The 15,142-nt window shown below is 38.5% G+C and overlaps 1 protein-coding gene and 1 pseudogene across 1 annotated transcript; one reads left to right on the forward strand and one right to left on the reverse strand.

Annotated features, from left to right (window-relative positions):
• Nucleotides 1-1,269: 1,269 nt before the first annotated feature.
• LOC136282694 (death domain-containing ATP nucleosidase-like) lies at nucleotides 1,270-10,503 on the reverse strand. The gene is made up of 4 exons (XM_066170404.1): nucleotides 9,093-10,503; nucleotides 8,083-8,298; nucleotides 4,165-4,262; nucleotides 1,270-2,534 (listed from the first exon to the last, which is right to left on the reverse strand). The coding sequence occupies exons 1-4, from the start codon at nucleotides 9,811-9,813 to the stop codon at nucleotides 2,334-2,336; spliced, it is 1,236 nt and encodes a 411-aa protein (XP_066026501.1). The 5' UTR covers nucleotides 9,814-10,503; the 3' UTR covers nucleotides 1,270-2,333.
• Nucleotides 10,504-10,628: 125 nt separating this feature from the next.
• On the forward strand, nucleotides 10,629-14,966 carry LOC136282673 (tripartite motif-containing protein 2-like; annotated as a pseudogene).
• Nucleotides 14,967-15,142: the final 176 nt, after the last annotated feature.

Consider the following 15,142-nt stretch of genomic DNA (forward strand, 5'->3'; position numbering starts at 1 on the left):
AGGTTTTTGATAAGGAAGGAGTGTTCATAAGCAATATTGGCCGCAAAGGTTGTGGTGAAGGACAGTTGAGATATCCCGAGGGACTTTGTGTAGATTCCTTTGGTAACCTGATCGTGTGTGACGCTAGTAGCATTGATGAAAATCTCCGCGACGGCGTCCTGAAAATGTTCACCTTGGATGGAACATTTCTCACTTCATTTGGCGAGAACACGATCAAAGTTCCTTTGATCGTGTCTCGCTGTAATAATGGCGATCTGCTCGTTGCTGATCTTGTCGGGGATAACGTTCATATTTTACGATAACCTGTTTGCTCCACTGCAAAATGAAACACAATGGAACAACTCTAAGATCAGTTAATCCTAAAAACGCTCCATCTTTATAGGCTTCTCCGTTTTAATTAGCCTATAGTGTTTTACTTTCGCTTTTATACCACACACAATGTCCCCAGCTGACCCATCATTTACTTGGCCTAACTGGCAGTGTCACGCAAGGCTTGTTCGATTGGTAAGTTGACCAGCCCAACTGGCAGGATTGATTCGTAAACTTGCGTGTATTGGAGACTTCCTAGCCTTACTGGCAGTTCCATGCAAAGTTTGTTTCATTTGTAAGTTTTCTGACCTGAGTGTTATGATCGATTCGCACACGTTGGTATATGGTAGATTGTGCGAAAAAAGTAGCAGACCTCTCAGCCTAAATGGCAGTCTGGAAAAAAGATAGTGGAGATGACGGAAAGTTTGTGTCTTTCTGTTCTTTCTAGGTCCTCCCAAATAAACTTATTTGTTGCTTTTTTTCTGTGAGGTGGAGTTATTTATTTCAAAATTTTCATACGCAGTTTCACTGAATGACAGCATCACATGCTTTGCGATTAGCAATCAAAGTCACTCTTCTCAGTTTTCCAATGTTTTAGATTAAAAAGTTTTACAGCAAAATCATAAACTAAGGGTAATCTTGTTAAAAAAAGCGAAAACTACGGTTCCACTTTCTTTTTCCCCGAATATTTTCTGCACCTATTTTAATTTACAACACTTTCAACCACCTTCTTTCCCAGAGCTTCCCCCACTGACGTCAGAGGACACTAGATCCCAGATCTCCTTTTTTACACAGCCGTAGAATCGTAGATGGTTATTTTTATCCAACTGCGTAATCGTTTTGAAATTGAAAGAAATAAAAAAATGGGGTAAGGGGCACTTTAACGTTCTGCAAGAGTTTGTAATCTCTTGCGTTCTGTTAGTTAGAATTCTACCACAGGAACTGAATAATTTCAAAGTATCAAAGAGAAAATCTATTTTTATTGGCCTAAAAGCTCCAGTATTCCAGTGGTGCTTTTAAGATTCAACATTTTGAAACGACGCGAATTTCACATTTTTTAACTAGCACCGATTGTTAGACTTAGACAAGAGAGACAGAGAGGGCCGAGATAAGGCTGGTGTTTCCTCCCAAGTTACCTCTAGGAAACACGGGCGAGTGATGAAAACTTACTTTAGGTACGCTTATTGTTCTTTTCTCCCTCAATGAACGTCGTTGAAGTGCGTAGGTCCTGGGCATGAGAATTGGAATGCGACATAAATAAATTAAACTGTTCGTTGTCACGCGAGGCCCAGAATATATGTCGACCGAACTAAACTTGATTTTCCCGCCGTGGTTGGCTACGTTCTATTCCTTCTTCACCGTAAAAGATTAAAGGTTTGTTTCCCTATTACTTTTTTCTTGTAAAATATCTCTCAAAGGACGGAAAATTGCCTTAAACATGATTTGTGGACAAAGTCTTTCTTGACTAGAGAGCTAGGGACACGTCGAAATGCTTATCCTTTGAGTTACCATTCTGTCGAATGTCGAATGCATACATAAGGTCATACATTGCTTATTTTAAAATCTTAGGGTAAACATTGGCAATCGAAAATTCTTATAATTTTTGATAATTGCGCAATATAAGTCTATAAACCCTAATGAAGCTGTCTAAAAAGCGATGTTTTGAAAGAGTCTAATTTATCTGGAGATTCAGAGACAGCATTTTACCACTGAACATAGTTCTCTCTGTTCGGATGATTTAATAAACAGAGAGCCAAATGCTAGTATAATACACAAATGCTTATCACGCTTAATATTCAGCTGTTACTGTAAACTCTTTAAAATTACAGTCATTGCTTGGGCCAATTTGACGTCTATTGTGTATTACTATTATTATTATTATTATTATTGTAAGCCACACAAAAATTAACGAATGCTGTGTCTTTCTTATTCGTACTCTGAGATGTCACAAATTGCGTGAGATCTTATAGATCGGTTGCGAAAGAGACTATTAAAAAGGGCGTAAAAACGCGTTTCATTTGCGTTCAACTCAGTATTCCTTTGGCTTTGAGGTCATCAATCAGCTTCTTGACGGCGTGTTCCTTAGCGCCTTGAGCGCTGTTGTAGTCTCTGGCTTTCACACTTGTTCCACTCTCCACATCCCAGGCGGTACCGTCATACACCCACTTGAGTTTATGAAATCGACCTTCAGCTTTATAATTGATCACACGACCCTTGAACTTGTGCTAAACAAAAGGATAATTGATTATGATGATGAAAAGAAAACAAAACTCTCCTTAGCTCAATACCAGCTGATTTCGAAAAACTCTAACCGCGTCTAAGGTATTTGTCTGCATTATTACCATAATCCACGGTTTAGAAGCAAGTAATCCCCGTACTTTACCGTCAAAACATCGTCATATTTTTTTCAGGTCCAATCTTAAAACTCCGAAGAAAAAGTTGGGTTTTGATAAAACATCTTTTAAAAGCCAGTTTTCTCTCTCATGAAGGCACGAGAAAGGTCTTTAAAGAAAAAAATGAAGATTTTTAAAATTACAATTTTTTTCTCGTTGATCTCCTTCGAAGCTGAACATGATCTCACTCAGATTTTGATTTATTTCTAAAATGCTTTTGTGCAAGAGATGAATCCAACTTGAAGACAATCAAATACGGACGTACAAGCAAAGTGACTGATTTAAAGGGATCGAAGACTGATAATATATTGAGAAGATTTGACTAGTTTTGATTTACCACATTTCGATATCGAGGTTTGTGCGACTTTGCTAAATTTTAATTCATGAAGAATAATTTTCCCTTCAAGTCTACCTATCCACTGGCGTCAATTTCGCTTACCTTGCATATTTAACACGAAGGTCTGTTTCCTTGAATAAGATACTAGCTATTACAACAATTTCGAAAATACCAAGAAAATGAAAGAGGGGTTTTTCCAAAGTCATGACGTCAGGAAAAGTAAAACAAGCTTGCCATAACATATCAACCGGAACTGATTTAAATAAACGTACTTTAATGGACAAACCTGCTTTTTTTCTCAACTGCCTTCAGTGCAGTTTAATGTACAGTGTTTATGATTTTGCTGGCTTGTCCAATCATAAAAAACTTTGCGAAGCAATGATCGAATCCTTCGATTAAGAATCTTTCCAATTTTGCTTCAACAAAGGTGAGAGAGTGGTGATTTTCATTTCGTTAATTCAAAACCAATCTAAACAGTGACGTAAAGCTAGTCCAAAACAATATCAACAGCAGCAGATGGTTAAAACAAAAAAATTTGACGTCGTGATCGAATCCTTTGATACGAATCGTTTCGATCTTGCTTAAGCATGCGTTTAAGGTGGGAGAGTAGTGATTTTCATTTCGTTAACTCAAAACCGATCTATACAGCGACGTAAAGCTAGTCCTAAACAATCATTGTTTGGGACTAGCTTTACGTAATCAATTTTCTATAGTTTCATGTGGGTTGAGTTCCAAATTCTAATTCAACCTGGAATAGTGGACAGGAAAAGCCACCTCGTGGGTTGTCTACTGCTAAATAATTATTGTTGTTGTTATTATTATTATTATTATTATTACTAATATTATTATTATTATTACTATTATCATTATTATTATATAAAATTTGGCGGCCTCGAATTTGAGAAAGTGGTGTTGAACAATCTAATTATCAATTACGATGAAAAGAAATATAATTAAAAATTGTGTCAGCAATGAAAAGATGGACAAAAAGAGAAGGAAATGCAAACTTCATACTACTAATTATCATTTTGAATTTGGGACATCAAAATAGTTGATAGAACCTATCGGGAAGGTTTCCTTAAGGAACTGAAATTAAAGCGTTGAGTACATATTAAGTTATAATACCTGGCCTGATTCACTAGTGACTGAGTGCAGCAAAGACCACAATATATCTGGACTGTTTCTTCCCGAGTTTGCTCCACTATTCATAACAGGTTCTCGGTCTGAAACAAACGAAGTGTTACCATTAAAGGTGAGACTTTTATAGGGTGCCATACAGGACAGTATTATATAGCAACAATTATATACCGTTAATGAAATATATGTGGCTATGATGAATTTATGTAGGCATTGTTTCATATATTTGGGGCTATAATCACATATGTATTCATCCAATTACAAATATATTTAGAGTATATGGCAAAAATTTACGCCCTATTTCATTCACATTCATCGAGGGCATTGCAAAGTTATGTATGGGTCATTGCTTACAAATATATATAGTTATTTTTCCTGCTATCAAATTGGATCAGCAGTGATACTTAACTGCTTTACAAAAATATATACGGCTATTGCACCTGCTATCGATTTGTTTAGCGGTAATACTAATCATTTTTGCAACGTTCGATCCCTTCGCTCTTTCATCACGCTTGTTGAAACCTTCACCTGTTATTCTATTCCATTTTACATCATGACTACATTAACTAACTGTTCAAACTCAAGTGTAAACATATTTTTATTATTCAGGCTCTTATAATGTACTTTTTTCAACTTTGTAACAAATTAATTGCAACACAAACTTTACTCCCAAAATTGAACAGCATTTTCAAACAACATATTGTTTAACTGTTTTGTTTACAAAGGTCAATGTGTTTTCAAAACTTTGACTTTAAGACGTTCATGTGTACTTAGTTGCCAAGCCTTTGATTTGGAGTGCAGCTGAAGGTGACCTTGTTGTGATAGAGATCAGTATCTATTTAAAAAGCAGTGAGGTTTGTATCATAACAAGGTCAACCTTAACCTCACTCCTGTTCAAAGGCTTGGCAACCAAGCACACAACTGTAAAATGGACTATTAAGGTTGACAGATCAAACAGTTGGATTTCTCCTTTTCTGTAACATAGCTGCTTAAAGCTGTGTAATCTGATTTGAAAACGACAATTCTTACTTTTCTACAAAATTTGAAAACAGTGGGATTAAAAATTTCCAAATGCATTAATCCGAATAAAAAAGAAGGCAACATTTTTAAGATGATCTTTAACAGTGGAAAACAGTGGATTTAAATTTCCCATATCCTACTCAATCACATTGCAAGCTTGTGATCAATGCTCTTTTAAATGCCCATATGCATCATGAGCTACAGGGAAAATGATCTTGTTAAAACAACCATCTGCCTGAAAAAGCTGTCGAGTAGAACCACCACTGAACAAGCTGCCAGTTGCAAATTTCACTAATGTGCTCACAATTGGTTTTCCAGTGCCCTCATCTAAATGAAAGAAAAAAAATACACTTTTAGTATCAGCTACTTTCCTGCGATCCTCTTGGAATTGTCACAGCCCAGGGGGAGGGGCAACTCCCCTCAAAACAGGAAAGGGATGGTTTTTGGGGTCTAAATCTTTGAAATGAATGCACTGTCGAATGCATGCAAGTCTTGCACAGAACAAAAGTGTTCATGCAGGATTTCTTTTAGCTCTGGTCATTAACTGGTATTTTTGAGATTTAACAGACTCACAGAACTATTCAACAATGAGACTAAAAGCACTTTATCAAAATGTCTTTTAACCCTTTAACTTCCAGAAGTGATCAACATGAAACTTCTCCTTGTAATATCCTCACATTATCCAGCAAACATGTAATGAGAATATTCAAACTAATCAGGTAGAAGCTGTTATATTGATCTAACACCCAGTTCTCATAAATAATTTACAAGGAAATGTGTAGCAGGTAGAGGGGAGAATTAACAATCAGATCCTGTGAATTGAAGGGTCAGGGATTGAAAAAAGTGTCTAAGGCTTTGATATTTTGATACTGTCATGATAATTTGATAACTTAGTAGTTTGATATGAGATTCTGATATCATTTGAGTTGATATTACAATCTGATAACTTGATACTCTAAACTCTATTTTAGAGTTAAGACTTTCACAAGGAAGCAACCACACAGTTTTCTGTGAAAATAGCCCACTTATCATCTCTCCATCTAATTCCTGATCTGGTATAAGGGACAGCTCAATCAATTGCACATCTATGCCTGTCATTATTTTAACTCTGAGCAGAAATGATGAAAAAAATGGGAATAAAAATAATTTCATTGTGGACTTCTTTTGAACCACCATTAACTTACACATTTGAGTAGGTGGGGTACAAATCAGACAATTACTAGCACTTAGCACCTCTTGGGGCACATATTAATTGTAATGCACCTATCAATTGAAAGTAAAATATCGTCAGGTATCTCATCAAAGTCCCAAGGGTGGGGAGAAAACACCCTGCCCCTCACACACATATTATTATTATTGCTTAATATCTAATGTAAATTTTAATAAATTATTAAAATACAAGGTGACTTTGTACTATTTTTCATGCAAAACTGTTGTATTGATTTCAGTAAATTTTGCCGTGACAATAGACACTAGTAGATCTTATTTATCTTGTGTATTTCACGGTTTTTGAGTTTTTTTTTTAATTAAAAAAAAAATCTATGTTAGCATACAGAGAGTGGTATGTTGCTTGTGCCAATCACATCATTTAGGGTATGTATCTCACACCAATCAGAGCATCATTTTTGTTCTTTGGTTTGAGAGGTGTTCAAATTTCAATCTACCAACACACAATCTACCACAAAATACTTGTGTGTGATGTAATTGAACATTTGCGTTCTTTTCCACATTAATACTCTTCTTTCCTTTTGTAAAAATGTAGACATCACTTACAATGTTTCAAGTAATCCACCCACCCCAAAAAATTAACTCTTGCATGCATAGCATGCCTATGTTTTTGTTTGCAATCACTCAAAGGGGAAAGAGGACAAATACAGAGTGGAAATGTCAAACTAAACATAAGTTATCAGTTTCACTTACTTGGGTTCACAGGTAATCTTTCCCAGAGATTCGATCTTTGTGTCAAAGGCGCTCACCAATTCATTATAAACCACTCTTAAGCGGACCAATTCTTCTCGAAAGTAAAACAGCTGATTACGTGGCCCAGCCGTAGAAAATCCGCCTTTTCCTTCCCTCGAGGAAAAGATTCAGATCATGTGGCCATCTAGTTAACACAACCTCCTTGCACTGTCTCTCTTACGGCTACTTCCACATGTAGTGGGCCCCCAGGTCGTTCATAATGCGTACCGAGGAGGGGTACTTACGAGTGTCCTTGTGCTTGTACTGGTTGTTCTGTTTGCACTGAGGTTTGAACTGGAGTTTGAACTGATGTAATTAGGACTGTAGAAGATCTGGATGAACCTTCACCCAGTGAACGTCGTACTTTCAATGCTTCCTTAAAGTTCAATAATCTGATGCACATGACTCTCTTAGTTTTGAGAAGTGGATGGATGTTGTAAAGATGGAGAACTCCTCATCCACTGCATTCGATTGCAGGCTTAACGCTAAAAGTATCGCTGACCTAACTTGATAGCGGGCACAATAACCGTATAAGGGCATAAGTATTTGCCGTATACTCTAAATATATTTGTAATTGGATGAATATATATGTAATTAGCCCCAAATATATGAAACAATGCCATACATATATTCATCATAGCCATATCTATTTCATTTACCGTAGATATTTGTTGCTATATAATATTGTCCTATACGGTAACCTATATACTTTTGCAAGAAACAACGGACATTTTAATAACTAATTCATTAAATGTTTGTTAAATGGTATTTTTCAATCCAAATAAAAGGGCTGGTTAATTAAGTCGTTGTGGAGGAAACCGGAGTGGAAACCATCTTCAGTCCAGCAAAACGGTTAAGCTAAACGTTGGTTTTGTGAAAAAGTAAAGTAGGCTTAAACCTTAGAGTTAACAATTATATTCCCTTAACCTTCATTTGGTGCTCTTCCCATATCGCTGCTCGGGTAATGCGACCATCCCTCAAACACAGCTGGTGTACGAAGCATGTTTTTGACAACAGAAGCTGCCATGGCACTGGCAAAAGGCTTCCAGTCCTCAGTCAGAGAGGCCGTGCCGTCTACATAACTAGAAACGCCTTTGATTACCACCCACTCCATCTTCAGGACATGAGCTGCACTGAAAACACCTGTGGAAGGACACATTGAAGTTTATGATAACCGTTGTGTAATTACCGGATGTGAAAAATAATTCTCTCAGCTTCACTGAATTTATTGAATTGTAACTTGACTCGGCTTAGGCTTGAGATGTCACGGGCCGTAGTTTTAAGAGGACAGCACATTGACAGATTGTGACTTTGGTTATGCTACATGTGCGTGTAATCCATGCGACACTAGAAAAATTAGTACCAGATTGATCAGGCTTCCGTATCGTGCTTGTATAGTCTAACCTCTTCATTCCTCTTTTTAACGTGATTAAGCATAATTATCCTGTTTCTATTACGTTTTCGGTCGATTAGAACTTACTGAATCGTAACACACTGTTATTTTAAGAAAAGTCGTGACGATGGAAACTGACAACATTATCATTATTGAACGTTTCGGGTAAAGCACGGAGTATACACACTGGAACTGATTCCGAACAAACTTGGATATCAAACTGAACAAAATTATTCCTTCTTAGTGATAACCAAGTAACAGAGGCCGCAAAACGAAGGAATTCGCTGAAATAGTCGATGAAGCGAGGAAAGTGAAAGTAAACATGTTAGCGTGATCGATGATCGATTGACTTGCAGCTGTTGATCACTGAGACTATCGTGGTCAGCGAGCACTATCTTAAACACGCGAAGGTAGGCTCTCAGCAGGCAAACAGAGCTTAAGTGTTGAACTGTTTCGTCAAACTAAGCAACCCCGGATGATCAAACTCTGTATTAACGCTTACTTCTTTGCGCTCTGCTGACGAAAAACAACCTATCAATCTCACCTTGTCCATCCATTTCGACTGCGATTGCGTTGGGGTAGCGCTCTACGAGTTCGCGCCTTCTCTTTTCGGAGTCAATCTCTTCTGGTCCGCTCAAAAATTCTCCATCACTATGAACTTTAACTAATTCTCCTTCTTCTTCGTTCTTTAAAGGGGCCTTCCAGCCATAACCAGCGCATTGTATTAAGCCAGAGATGTAGGCACTAACTGGTACACAGAAGCCAAGCGGATAAACTCCCTGATTCGTCACTCTTTTGTCTGCGTAAGTTGTCAGTTTTGCGGAAACGACAACATCTCCTAGCTTGGTCTTGTCCCGGTGCAATGCTCCACAACAACCGACACAAAACACAGCTTTGGGTCGTAATTTCTTCACAGTATTCTGTACTGCGATTAGCGCTCCTCCCGGGTTTGTCGCTCCCTCTGAACATTTGAATAAAGCGACTTTCAGTTTCGTATCTCCGACTTCACCCATCTCTCCGAAATACACAAAACCGAGGCCATTCCAGTAGCTTTGAAAGGCATTTGTTAGATTGAAGTAACAGCTTCGAAACTCGATGTCTTTCACAGTTAGGAGCAGGATATCTATCGGAAGCTGGACATCCTCGAACCTCTTAAAGTTATTTTCAATATCGCTTTCCTTTGGGATTTCATTTTTCAGTTCTGGCGGCATTTTGTTGAGGTATGGTGAGATACTTTCACTACCAGTTTCGCTTGTTGACAACATAGTTTGCTTTGTGCTTGATTAGCATTCAAAGTTACGTCACGCTTCTCAATTGTCCATTGTTTCAGATTTAGGGAAATTTCCCGGCAACGGCGGAAATTACACTTTCAGATTCTATTTCTCTCCAGTAATATGTTCAAAGCTGATATGATAACAGCTTTAATACGATAAATAAAAACGATAATTTCTAAAACGCTCAAGATATTTTTTCCAGGATAAAATAGCTCACCGGCTAATAAAGAATGAAGAAACAATTGTATAGTGATTTTATTCCATGCAGGATAATTTCTCGTCAATATTTACCACTTTGGATGCTGTGACTTAAATTGAACTTCGAGTTAAGGAAGAGGGCAAGATCCACAAGGCTATAACTATGAATTATAGGTACCTCTACAACGTTGGGATTATGCATTAAATTAACTCACATTTCTTTGGATTGTTTATGTTTAAACCCACGTTGTGGTCATTTGAAAAATGTAAATGTCATTAGCAACTGGATTGAGTAGACTGCAACCACTCCAAGCCAAGATTTCGAGAGCTGTGGTGTCATCAACAAATTTAAGCTTCAATTTCAATCCTTCAGTAGGTTGTTAGTCATCAGGCCGTCAACAGGATAACACCAAGTTTTGTTCCTTGAGGAGGAATGCCACCTTTGGGGAATTTCCAATCTGACTAAAAAAAAAATTTCGATCCTTACAGACTGTCTCCTATCGGTCAAGATTGAAACTTCCTTGAAGTGCGTAGGCCCTGGGCATGAGAAATAACACGTGACAAAGAAATGATTCTTTTGTCACGCATTCATAAAAAAATTTGTGCAGATCGACTCTTGGTAGCGAGCAGTGTTTGGCTACATTCTATTTCTTCTCCTCCGTGTGAGACCAAAGGTTTGTTTCCTATCGTTTGATATCTTTCAAAAGAACATTCTCTTTTAACATAAATTGCAGGCAAAGTTTTCCTCGAATGGACAGCTAGCGACCCAAATGGTCACTCTTAAAATTGTCACCCAGAGCGGTAATTCGATAAAGGCGTAATATGTGACTAACACAGTCTACAGACTGTACGATTTTACGCCTCTGTCTGCGTCGGTGTACATACTAGAAGATTTTAAGCCGTTAACTAACGCTGTAAAACCTCTCAGTATGTATATATACCGACTGGAAAAATTTACGCCGTTGGTAACTGGCGTAAAATCCTACATATATACACTACCGACTGGAAATAATATTATGCCGTTAGTTACTAGCGTAATATCTTATATACAATACCGACTGCAAGAAATTACGCCGTTTATATGTAATATTTTACGCCAGTAACTAACGGCATAATTTCATCCGCTCTGTACTATATATACTGCAAGATTTTACGCCAGTACATCCTACAGTACAGTACAGTACGCTAATTTCTTCCACTAGCTCGGTAATGTATATACAGTAAGATTTTACGCCAGTAACTAACGGCGTAATTTCTTCCAGTCGGCAATGTATATGTGTAAGATTTTACGCCAATAACTAACAGCGTAATTTCTTCCAGTCGGTGATGTATTTGATGTAAATTTTACGCCAGTTATATAATTTAATTATATATTATTTTATTGTGATTAATGTACCGACGCAGATAGTGGCGAAAAATATTACAGTATATAAACCGTGTAAGTCACATATTACGCTGGTATGTATATTCTCCACAATTGTGAATGACGACTCAGGCGAGTAATTTACTGGTTCCAGTCCAGTATGGGGCGCCAACTGATAATAATTTTTGAAACAATTAGAGAAGGCCCTTTAACATCTTTTTTCCTAAGCGACTGTGCCCAGAAAAGGGGCCGCAAGGCAGAACCCCATCACAAGAGCCAGCTTTCAGGCTAAACAGACTGTGGTAACAGGTTACGATGTTGGTTCGAATCGCCAAAACGGTGAGGTAATCACAAGACATGTGAGTCGCCTTTTCGACCGAAACCGAACGAAAAATTAGGCAAAATAAAGTAATTGTAATTGTTTACCAAGCAGGATCTGAATATTTACAGGAAATACAGTACACGTGTACTTTAAAGTCTGTTAACGTGGTACGGGGTACATTATTCACGGAAAAAAAATAAGTGAGCTTTTTGACACCCAGCGCAATACATTTTTAGTTTTTTTCAAAGAAACGGAAAATAAGAGTAAAACGGAATCAGAGCTGATAGCTGAGATTAAGTGAACTAATAAAAACAGTCAATAATGGGGGATCTTTCAGAAGCTTATGCCTTTAGGCACATGGGTCATCAGTAGATCTTCAAAATTTATTGGGGTAAACGGATACAGGCAAATCGTAAGCCATGTAGAGGAAAACATTTGCCTTTAATTTCCGTCTACATTGTAGAGTTATATTTTACTGGAACTGTGCTGTGGAAAGAAACGACTTTCCTATAAGAGTTATGAATATTGTTTTCAAGACAGGACTCGCTCATGGCCAGTGCTACACCGACTGCTTTATCCACAAAGGAAACAACAAACTATGCCAGGTTGTGCCGTCTGCTGGTTGATATTGGAACCCAGGCTCTTCGAGACACGTTAGATACCATCCATTCTCCAGCAAATCTACCCTCAGTTTTGGCGGCAAAGAAGCCCACCTTACAATCTCTTAGAAAGAAGAAGATTATCAATCAAATACAATGGGGGAAGCTTTTCCCTACCATCCCCAACTCAGTGTCTTCAAGTGACTTTGACACAACTTTGCTGATGGTTCTGTTACGGAACCTGTGCGGCTTAACTGCTCCGCTGACCGGTTGGGACGCATTGCCCGCCGTAACAGACCTCAGCAGGGAAGCGGACATTGCCCGAGTTAAGTATTTTAGGAACACCGTGTACGGTCACGCTGAGAAAGCTTCTGTTGATGACGTCAAATTCAATGAATACTGGCGTGACATCCGGGACACTCTGGTCAGACTGGGAGGCGTCACTTATGTAGCTGCTATTGACGATCTTAGAAACGAGTGCATGGACCCTGAAGTTGAAGATCACTACATGGAACTACTGGGTGAGTGGAAAAAGGACGAGGACATCATTAAAGATCAGCTGAACGAAATAAAGATGAGACTTGATCTCCTGACAGCTTCAAAAGAAGCAACTGATCTTGGTAAGATCTGTTCGATGATGGTGATGTAGATAAAGATAGTTGGTTTTAAGCCTGGCGATTTATACATTTGACTAATGCATGTACTTCCGGTTTCAAACCATTAAGGGTAAAACAGTTCAACGACAAAAACAGGAAGTGACAGGCCAGGCAGCCTCTCCAGTATAAGTAGCCATTTAAGTACATCATATCCTCAGAAGCAAATACTCGTTTTCCACTCCAACCTACCTCTGTCAATTCTTACGCAATTTCTTAACTTATTGTTTCAAGGTCAGCAATGCCAGCGGGGTAAACAGATCTGCTGGTGTGGAGTTACCACTTGCAAAGAGAGCGTTCACGAGAACGGACCAAGTGGCTTCTATTGCAATAAGCGTGACGCCTGTTTTTGTCTAAAATGCGGTCAAACAGCTCATGATCAGCTGGGTAGAGTTGTTATAAGTAACACTGATCATTCGCAATCGTTGGCTAGAGGGAAATGTTTGATAGAAGTGGAACAGGGCGCTGAAGCTAACTTCACAATAATAACGCGAGATTCAGGAGGACAGAAGTGCTATAACACGCAAGAACAAGTGACCGTCACTGTTAGCCCTAAAACTGGTGATGAGGAGGTACAAGTCATAGATTGTAAAGATAGTAATTATCGAGTATGTTACAAACCGAAGAGCGTTGGTCGGCACGACTTTGAAATCAAGGTAAATGGATGGCCGCTGACCGGTAGTCCTTGGAAAGTTGAGGTGAAGCCCCATCAGTACAAAGTAGTGAAGTCGTATGGGTCAGGAGAATTAAACGGACCATACTGTATCGCAAAGAATGAAATAACTGGAGACATTGCAGTTGCAGATTATGTTAACAAACGAGTCCTGGTCTTTGATAAGGACATGAAACGTATGAAGACGATAGGAGGCGAGGCAGATTCGCAAGTTTGTGCCAACATAGGTTTTCCTGTCTCAGTGGCATTCTCAAAGAGCAATGACATCATGGTTACTCATGAGCAGTTCAGATCACATAATTAGAAGCTTTCGGTTCTAACTGATCGTGGCCTCTTCGTCGAACATTTTTCTGAACATCTGATTAAAGCACATCATGTTTTTGTCAAAACTGATGATGGCCACGTGATCGTTTGCGATAAAGGTGACAAAAAGGTGAAAGTCATCTCCCCAGACGGGAAAGAATTGCTGCTGGCCTTCTCTGCGCCGGATAGCGAAGTTTCCCCAAGCTTTCCATGTTATTATCGAGGCATGTTCTATGTTTCCTATATGAGAGCACATTGTGTGAAGGTCTTTGATAAGGAAGGAGTGTTCATAAGAAATATTGGCCGCAAGGGTTGTGGTGAAGGACAGTTGAGATATCCCGAGGGACTTTGTGTAGACTCCTTTGGTAACCTAATCGTGTGTGACGCTAGTGGTATTGATGAAAATCTCCGCGACGGCGTCCTGAAAATGTTTACCTTGGATGGAACATTTCTCACTTCATTTGGCGAGAACACGATCAAAGTTCCTTGGATCGTGTCTGGCTGTAATAATGGCGATCTGCTCGTTGCTGATCTTGTCGGGGATAACGTTCATATTTTACGATAACCTGTTTGCTCTAGTACAAATTGAAACACAATGGAACACAATGGAACAACTCTAAGATCTTCAGTTAATCCTAAAAACGCTCCATCTTTAAAGGCTTCTCCGCTTTAATTAGCCTATAGTGTTTTACTTTCGCTTTTATACCACACACACAATGTCCCCAGCTGAACCATCATTTACTTAGCCTAACTGGCAGTGTCACGCAAGGCTTGTTCGATTGGTAAGTTGACCAGCCTAACTGGCAGGATTGATTTGTAAACTTGCGTGTATTGGAGACTTCCTAGCCTCACTGACAGTTCCATGTAAAGTTTGTTTCATTTGTAAGTTTTCTAACCTAAGTGTTATGATCGATTCGCAAACGTTCGTATATGGTAGATTGTGCGAAAAAAGTAGCAGACCTCTCAGCCTAAATGGCAGTCTGGAAAAAAGATAGTGCAGATAACGGAAAGTTTGAGTCTTTCTGTTCTTTCTAGGTCCTCCCAAATAAACTTATTTATTGTTTATTTTCTGTGAAGTGTAGTTATTTATTTCAAAATATTTATTTCGAATATTTTCTGCACCTATTTTAATTTACAACATTTTCAACCACTTTCTATCCCAGAACTTCCCCCACTGACATCAGAGGACACTAGATCCCAGATCTCCTT

The sequence above is a fragment of the Pocillopora verrucosa genome, chromosome 7, assembly GCF_036669915.1.
Source record: "Pocillopora verrucosa isolate sample1 chromosome 7, ASM3666991v2, whole genome shotgun sequence".
In the NCBI taxonomy this organism is placed as follows: Eukaryota; Metazoa; Cnidaria; class Anthozoa; order Scleractinia; family Pocilloporidae; genus Pocillopora; species Pocillopora verrucosa.